The 8,246-nt window shown below is 59.7% G+C and overlaps 1 protein-coding gene across 1 annotated transcript; it reads left to right on the top strand.

Annotated features, from left to right (window-relative positions):
• The first annotated feature begins 1,963 nt into the window (after positions 1 to 1,963).
• On the top strand, positions 1,964 to 5,229 carry LOC123369229 (zinc finger protein 271-like). The gene is made up of 2 exons (XM_045014585.1): positions 1,964 to 1,970; positions 2,444 to 5,229. Exons 1-2 carry the CDS (start codon positions 1,964 to 1,966, stop codon positions 5,200 to 5,202), a joined length of 2,766 nt encoding a protein of 921 aa, XP_044870520.1. The 3' UTR covers positions 5,203 to 5,229.
• Positions 5,230 to 8,246: the final 3,017 nt, after the last annotated feature.

An 8,246-nucleotide genomic window follows, 5' to 3' on the forward strand; every position in this document is an offset into this window, starting at 1 on the left:
GCAGGACAAGACGCAACGGGCTTCAATTGCAGTCACCACGTGTCCTAGGAGACCCCTTCCCGCCCGCTAGTGCGGTGCTAATAAATAATGATTGTCACTGAACCACCCTCCATTCTGCAGGTCCCTCCACTGCTGGCCAGTGTATTGTCCACCTGATCTTCTTGGATTCAAAGTTGTGGCCACCTGATCTTCTTGGATTTAGCCTCTTAGGCTCGGCTAAAAGCCTCGCTGCAGAGTGGTGCTCGGTTGTCGTCGTTCTTAACAACGTCGCTAGGTGAATTCCTCGCTTTTTCTCCCGCAAAAATAGTAGACGGCTGCACAGGAAGGAGCCGTCCTGAAACTGGTGGAGATGGGGTGAAAAATCTCTGCTCACCCAAATCGATCGATTGCACCTATCTTTCTAGCTGGGGCACAGGTGCGGGGGGTAGGAGCCAGGACTCCTGGGTTCTATCATCTGCTCTGGAAGGGGAGTGAGGTCCAGTGGGTTAGAGCAGGAGCAGCTGGGAGCCAGGACTCCTGGGTTCTATCCCCGGTTCAGGGAAGGGAGTGAGATCTAGTGGCTTAGAGCAGGGTGGGCTGGGAGCCAGGACTCCTGGGTTCTCTCCCCAGCTCTGAGAGGGGAGTGGGGGCTAGTGGGTTAGAGCAGGGGCTTTGGGAGCCAGGACTCCTGGGTTCTATGTTGAGCTCTGGAAGAAAAGTGGCGTCTTATATAGTGCAGCACCTTGTGCGCTAGGGCCCGATCTCCATCTGGGTTTGTGCAGCACCTGACACTACAGGGGCCTCTGATCTCAGTCAGGGTCCATCCAACTCCCAGCAGAATGGTGTTACTGTAATTTAAATCCTAATAGTAATTAAGAGAGTCCACAGGCTGTTAGGTGGCTTTAAAGTTGCTGAAAACACAAGGGGGGGGGGAAGGTGGTGTCAGGTTTTTAAACGGATAACAGCCAAACACGTGGTCCGGGTTTCCTGAGTTGAGGAGTTAAAGCGAAGCAGCTAAATCCAGTTTTAAGAAAGTCAGGACCGGATCCTGGTGCAAATCCAGAGCGACCCCAGTGCAGTCACGGCTGGGTTCTGATCTCAGTGACCCTGTCCCTAATCGGGGTGAGCTGGGCTTGCAGCCAGGGATTTTGGAGCCCGAACTCTCAACCCTGCCACTGACTCATCGCGTGCCCCCGGGCACATTACTTCACCGTTCTAATTCCGCTCCCGGTGTGTCAGGCAGGGCTAAGAATACCTCCCTCCCAGGGCTGCGGGGAGGATTAATTAGCTAATGCGCTCTAATTGCTTTGAAGATAAAAAAAACCCCAAAAACCTGCATGGAAACTGACAAGGGCTATAAATTTCGTCTGAATAACCCAGGCCAGGAGGGCAGATTCCTGGGGCTCGTGCCGGGGAACCTGCTCCACTTCTCACCGGAATCAGGTGTCGGGACGGATTCGGATCTCGGTGACCCCTGTGTAAATCTGGAGTGAGCCCCACTGACACCTGTGGGGACAGGGATCTGGGAGGGGAGGGGAGTGGGGTCTAGTGAGTTAGAGCGGGTATGGGGGCTGGGAGCCAGGACTCCTGGGTTCTCTCCCTGGCTCTGGGAGAGGAGTGGGGTCTAGTGAGTTAGAGCGGGGAGGGGGGGCTGGGAGCCAGGACTTCTGGGTTCTCTCCCCAGCTCTGGGAGGGGAGTGGGGTCTGGTGGGTTAGAGCAGGGGGGCTGGGAGCCAGGACTCCTGGGTTCTCTCCCCAGCTCTGGGAGGGGAGTGGGTTCTGGTGGGTTAGAGCAGGGGGGCTGGGAGCCAGGACTCCTGGGTTCTCTCCTCCCTGTACAATTATCTGTTTTTCTTTTCTCCGTGTGCAGATTATCCCGATTCTTCCCCCGCTGTGACCTCCCGGATGGAGAGAGGGGAAGAGCCGAGCGTCCCGGATCTCCAGGGCTCCGAGGAAAGGGAGATCTCAGGAGGTACCCACACACATGAGCAGTGGGGGAGACCGGCTTGGAGACTGTCCAGGAATCGACTGAGGCTGGGCTCCTTGGTTCTCTGAGAGGGGAGCGGGGGCTAGTGGGGTGGAGCGGGGAGCCAGGACTCGTGGGTTCTGTCCCCAGCTCTGGGAGGGCAGTGGGGGCTATTGGGTTGGAGCAGGGGGGACTGGGGCCAGGATTCCTGGGTTCTGTCCCCAGCTCTGGGAGGGGAGTTGGATCTGCTGGGTTAGAGGAGGGGGATTGGGAGTCAGACCTCCTTGGTTTTATACCTGGTCCTGTAGCGGGGGTGCAACCTTCACTGCTCTAACCACTAGACCCCATTTGCCTCCCAGAGCCGGGGAGAGAACCCAGGAGTCCTAGCTCCCAGCCCCTCCTGCTCCGACCACTAGAACCCACTCCTGTCCCAGAGCTGGGATGGAACCCAGGAGTCCTGACACATTCTTATCATCTTTCTCTCTCCCTTTCCCCCAGCGGAGCGGACGTTGCCGGAGGACAAACCTCCCCAGGACCCCAAGCTCGCCGGCCCCGAGTGGCCGTGGGAGAACCTTTCCTGGACCCAAGCGGGCCGCCCGCCCCGCCTCGAGCCCCCGTCCTCCTCCGCCCGGCCCCCTGCCCCGCCGCAGCGCAAGGGCGAGCGCCCCTACATCTGCAACGAGTGCGGGAAGAGCTTCACCCAGTGGTCCAAGCTGGTGCGGCACCAGCGCATCCACACGGGCGAGCGGCCCAACACCTGCACCGAGTGCGGGAAGAGCTTCACCCAGAGCTCCCACCTGGTCCAGCACCAGCGCACCCACACCGGCGAGAAGCCCTACCGCTGCTCCGAGTGCGGCAAGAGCTTCAGCTGGAGCTCCAACCTCATCCAGCACCAGCGCACCCACACCGGCGAGAAGCCCTACCAGTGCGGGGAGTGCGGCAAGGCCTTCAGCCAGAGCACCAACCTCATCAAGCACCAGCGCTCCCACACCGGCGAGAAGCCCTACCAGTGCGGCGACTGCAAGAAGAGCTTCTACCGCAGCTCCGACCTCATCCAGCACCAGATCACCCACACCGGCGAGCGGCCCTTCAAGTGCGCCCAGTGCGGCAAAGGCTTCACCCAGAGCGCCAACCTGGTCAAGCACCAGAAGATCCACGCCGGGGAGAAGCCCTTCCGGTGCACCGAGTGCGGGAAGACGTTCATCCAGAGCTCGGAGCTCATCCAGCACCAGCGCACCCACACCGGCGAGAAGCCCTACGAATGCCTGCAGTGCGGGAAGAGCTTCGGGCACAGCGCCACGCTGGTCAAGCACCAGCGGCTGCACATGGGGGTGGAGCCCTACAAGTGCCCCACCTGCCACAAGACCTTCGGGCTCAGCTCGGCCCTGGCCCGCCACCAGCGCTGCCACACCGAGGAGCGGCCCTACGCCTGCGCCGAGTGCGGGCAGAGCTTTAGCCTCAGCTCCAACCTCACCCTGCACATGCGGATCCACCGGGGCGAGAAGCCCTACCGGTGCGGGGAGTGCGGGAAGAGCTTCGGCATGAGCTCCACCCTGATCCGGCACCAGCGGATCCACACCGGCGAGAAGCCCTACCAGTGCGCCGAGTGCGGGAAGAGCTTCGTCCGCAGCTCCCACCTCATCCAGCACCGCCGCACCCACACCGGCGAGAAGCCCTACCGCTGCGGGGAGTGCGGCAAAGCCTTCAGCCAGAGCTCCAACCTCATCACCCACGAGCGCATCCACATGGAGGAGCGGCCCCACGTGTGCCACGAGTGCGGCCAGCGCTTCGCCGAGGAGGAGGCCCTGCAGCGGCACCAGGAGGAGGGGCATAGCGGCGGGGCGGGAGGCAGGGGGCTCGGGGAGAGCCGGGAGGCTTGCATCTGCAACGATTGCGGGAAAAGCTTTGGAGATAGCTCAGCGCTGGCCAAGCACCGGGAGATCCATTCATCTGGCATCTGCGACGATTGCGGGAAAAGCTTTGGAGATAGCGTCGCGCTGGCCAAGCACCAGCTAACCCATGTGTCTTGCATCTGCAACGACTGCGGGAAAAGCTTTGGCGATAGCTCAGCGCTGGCCAAGCACCAGGAGATCCATTCATCTTGCACCTGCGACGATTGTGGGCAAAGCTTTGGAGATAGCTTAGCATTGGCCAAGCACCAGATAACCCATGTGTCTTGCATCTGTAACGACTGCGGGGAAAGCTTTGGCGATAGCTCAGCGCTGGCCAAGCACCAGGAGATCCATTCATCTTGCACCTGCAACGATTGTGGGCAAAGCTTTGGAGATGGCGTCGCGCTGGCCGAGCACCGGGAGATCCATGCCCCATGCATCTGCCCGGAGTGCGGGCAGAGCTGTAAGGACAGCGCTGCCCTGACCCGGCACCAGATCACCCACATGCGTGAAAAGCTTTACAAGTGCCCCGATTGCGGGCAAAGCTTTGGCGACATCTCTGCCCTCACTCAGCACCAGAGGAACCACATCAGGGAGAAGCTGAGGTGCCCCGACTGCGGGCAGGGGCTCGGGGTGAGCTCGGCTCCGGCCCCAGCTAAGCCCTTCCACGAGTGCTCGGCGGCCGGTGCCCACGAAAGAAGCCACGCCGAGGGGGAGCCCGTCCGTGACAGCTCAGAGCTTGGTGTCCACGAAAAAGGCCACCCCAGGGTGGAACCGTCCCACGCGGCTCCGGGCGTCCACCAAAGAGGCCGGGCCGCGGCAGATCCCTTCCCCGACGGCTCAGCCAGCGGCGGCCGCCCCGGCTCGGGCGAAATGGCCAGCCTCATCCAGCGCCCGGCCACCGAACCCTACAAGTGCCACGACTGCGGCCGGAGCTTTGCCGAGGGCTCGGGTCTCTCCCGCCACCTGGCCTCCCACCCCAAGCCCTTCCGGTGCCCGCAGTGTGGGCGCGGCTTCCCGGACGCGGCAGCCCTGGCCCAGCACCGGGAGGTCCACGTTGGAGGGGAGTTGGCCGGGTCCGGGGAGAAGAGCCGCAAGAGCTGTGCCGAGATCTCCGCCATCCTCTTGCGCCAGGGAAACCACGTGGCTGGGCGTGGCCCACGGAGGCACGCGGCAGACGGCTCCCTTCCTCCCGGCGGCTCGGCCCTGGCTCGGCCACGCCTCCAGCCCTCGGGCCGCGGCCTGGCCACGGCCGCCCGCCGGGACGGGAGGATGTCTCTGGCACGTCCGGAATGTGGCAAAGGCTCCCAGGGGGGCTCCGTGCTCCTACAACACCTCCAGAACCACGTGGGGGACAGGGTGTGAGGCCCCCACGGCCACCCGGCAAGTTCAGAGCTCGAGACTGGGCTGGGGGTGGGGGGAATATAGACAAAGGAGGGAGGGGGTGCCTGCTGGCACATGGGTCGCTGGAGGGGCGTGAAGGTTTGAGGGCCCTGGGACAGGAGGCTGGGGGCGAGGAAGGGGAGCTCGGTGGATGTGGGGGTGGCTGATCTGGGGATCTGTTTGGCAGGGATCTGGTTTGGCAATGGGAGAGGTCGCCCTGGGATCTAGGGGATCTGGTTTTGTGGGGATCGTGCTGGAATCTGGGGGAGCCTGGGTTTGCCAGGTGTTCTGCTGAGATCAAGGGGGCTGGTTTTGCAGGGGGTCGTGCTGGGATCCGGGGGGTTGTTTTTACAGGGGGTGGGGATGGGATGTGGGGCTGGTTTTGCAGGGGGTTCTGGGATCTGGGGGGGCTGGTTTTGCAGGGCATTATGCAGGGATCTAGGGGGCTGGTTTTGTGGGGGTTCGTGCTGGGATCTGGGGGGTTGGTTTTACAGGGGGTCGTGCTGGGATCTGGGGGGCTGGTTTTGCAGGGGGTCGTGCTGGGATCGGGGGGGGCTGGTTTTACAGGGGCTTGTGCTGGGATGGGTGAATTGGTTTTGCAAGGGGTCGTGCTGGGATCTGGGGGGTTGTTTTTACAGGGGGTGGGGATGGGATGTGGGGCTGGTTTTGCAGGGGGTTCTGGGATCTGTGGGGGCTGGTTTTGCAGGGCATTATGCAGGGATCTAGGGGGCTGGTTTTGTGCTGGGATCTGGGGGGTTGGTTTTGCAGGGGGTTGTGCTGGGATCTGGGGGGTTGGTTTTGTGGGGGATCTGGGGGCTGGTTTTGCAGGGGTTCGTGCTGGGATCTGGCAGGGGAGTGGCTGGTTTTGCGGGGGGTCGGGCTGGATCTGGCAGGGGAGTGGCTGGTTTTGCGGGGGGTCGGGCTGGATCTGGCGGGGGAGTGGCTGGTTTTGCGGGGGGTCGGGCTGGATCTGGCGGGGGAGTGGCTGGTTTTGCGGGGGGTCGGGCTGAGATATAATAGACGGACGTGACTTAGATCATGTTGGGATCTGTTTGGGGGGGTCCGATTTCACTGGCGGGGGAGCGGCGAGCCGTCCCCGGGTGGTGTCGCTTTGCGGCTGTTCCCCAGCTGCCCCGCCTCAGAGGTGGCCGCATCTCAGTGCGGGATGAGCCAGCCCCGGGTGGTGGTACCCAGCTCCCTTCATCTTCTACCCACTTCGAGTTTCTCTCCTTCCCGCTCCCAGCCACTGGCTCCCAACTGGCCTCTGTCTGCTCGCTCCAGGAGCCCCCTGGTCTCACGAACCCCCTCATTTAGGTGCTTATCGATTGGGATCATGTCACCTCTCCAGTCAGCTGAGGTCTCTTCCTCTGTATGGGAGTCCTTCCGGGCCTCGAGTCAGGCGTGGGAGGCAGTGTGGCCTAATGGGCAGTGCCCTGGCAGCCAGGACTCCTGGGTTCTCTCCCCAGCTCTGCCGGGTGACCTTGGGACAAATCATGTCACCCCTCTGTGCTTCAGTTTCTCCAGCTGTGAAATGGGGCTATGTACACCAACATCCTTGGTGAAGGTCGTTGAGATCTCACCCCCCAATCCTTTCCCATGCGGGCCACTCGGTTACACGTGTCTTTCATCTCCCAGCCAGGGAGGAACTCAGCTGGGAACCTTCCCTCGAACTGCAGCGGCTGGGATTTGAGAGCTGATCCAGGGATTGTTTTCGCCCCATGCTCTGCTTAGCCAGGGGAACTACCTGCAACTACATAACAGCAGAGCCTAGAATTAAAAATAAACTAAACTAAGGATGTAACATTGCGAAGGATAATGCGGGCATTCAAAGGTGTGACTGTCAATAGGACTTCTGGAATAACTAGTGCTGGGAGACGTTTTTCGGCCAAAAGTTTTGGGGGGGTGAAAAATGCAGATTCCGTGAAGCCGTTTGCAGTTCCTTGTCCGTTTCAGCAGATAGTTTTGGTTGGAAAAACCACTAAAATCAGTCCCGAAAAAGGGAAAATGTTTCACAGTTTTGATTGCAAATGGCGGCTTGTTTCAAAACCTCCCTTGGTTTGATTGAAATGACAACTCAAAAGCGTTAAAAACCGACAAGAAGCCAAGGCTCTGAAGCAAAACAAAACGTTTTGTCTGACCCCAGATGGGATTTTTTTCAACTTTTGATTTGCCGAAAATTTCATAAACATTCAATTTTGACCCAAAACCTGCATTTCTGTTCCCCTCCAGTTTTTCAGGCCTGCCAGGGAACCGAAAACTCCATTATTCACCCCGAAATAAGCAATAGTCGGAGGCGAGGGGAGGGAAATGAAACCCACCCTACTCTGGGGTCTGACCTCCTGGGGCTTGAGTGGGATCTTCCTTTCCCTGGGAGCAAGTTATTCCAGAACTGTCCAGCGGGGGGCGAGAGGGTTGATCTGCCTTTCTCTGAAGCAGCTGGGACGGTCACTGGTAGAGGTGGGATACCCGGGTAGATGGGCCCACTGCTCTGGGGCAGTTGTTCCTGTGTTTCCCCAATGTGTGATTTTGCCAGCTATGGAAGAGGACCCATGAAATCTACCGTTGCTCCTGCTCTGGACTGGGCAGAGATGCCATGGGGAGGACCGGATATTAAAATCAAGGATCAGGTCCCTTTAAAAGCAAGCAGGGTGCTTGCTACACACTGGCTTCTTGTTCCTTTCGTGCTCCACTGTGCACTGGGTTGCAAGCCCTTTTCTGTGTCTGCGCAGTGGCTAAGCACTGGGGGTGCTAGTGAGGTCTTAGGCCATGCTTGGTGCTCAGACATGCTACCACAATTGGGATAATAAATATCGTTAATTTACTACCTTTTTGGTGCCTAGAGATGACGTCAGAACCAATGTATTCCCCTCGAAAGAGATCAGGGTTGTATTTCTGCTTTAAAATATTTGTGTCAGTTTTGGAGGCTGCTAGTGAAATGGGATGGAAATTCCACACCTCCCGCATTTCTGAGGTAGAATTTTTGTTCTACTCCCTGACCGCAGTGAAATTTGAAATTGTAATGAACT

This window comes from Mauremys mutica, chromosome 4, assembly GCF_020497125.1.
Source record: "Mauremys mutica isolate MM-2020 ecotype Southern chromosome 4, ASM2049712v1, whole genome shotgun sequence".
Lineage (NCBI taxonomy): Eukaryota > Metazoa > Chordata > Testudines > Geoemydidae > Mauremys > Mauremys mutica.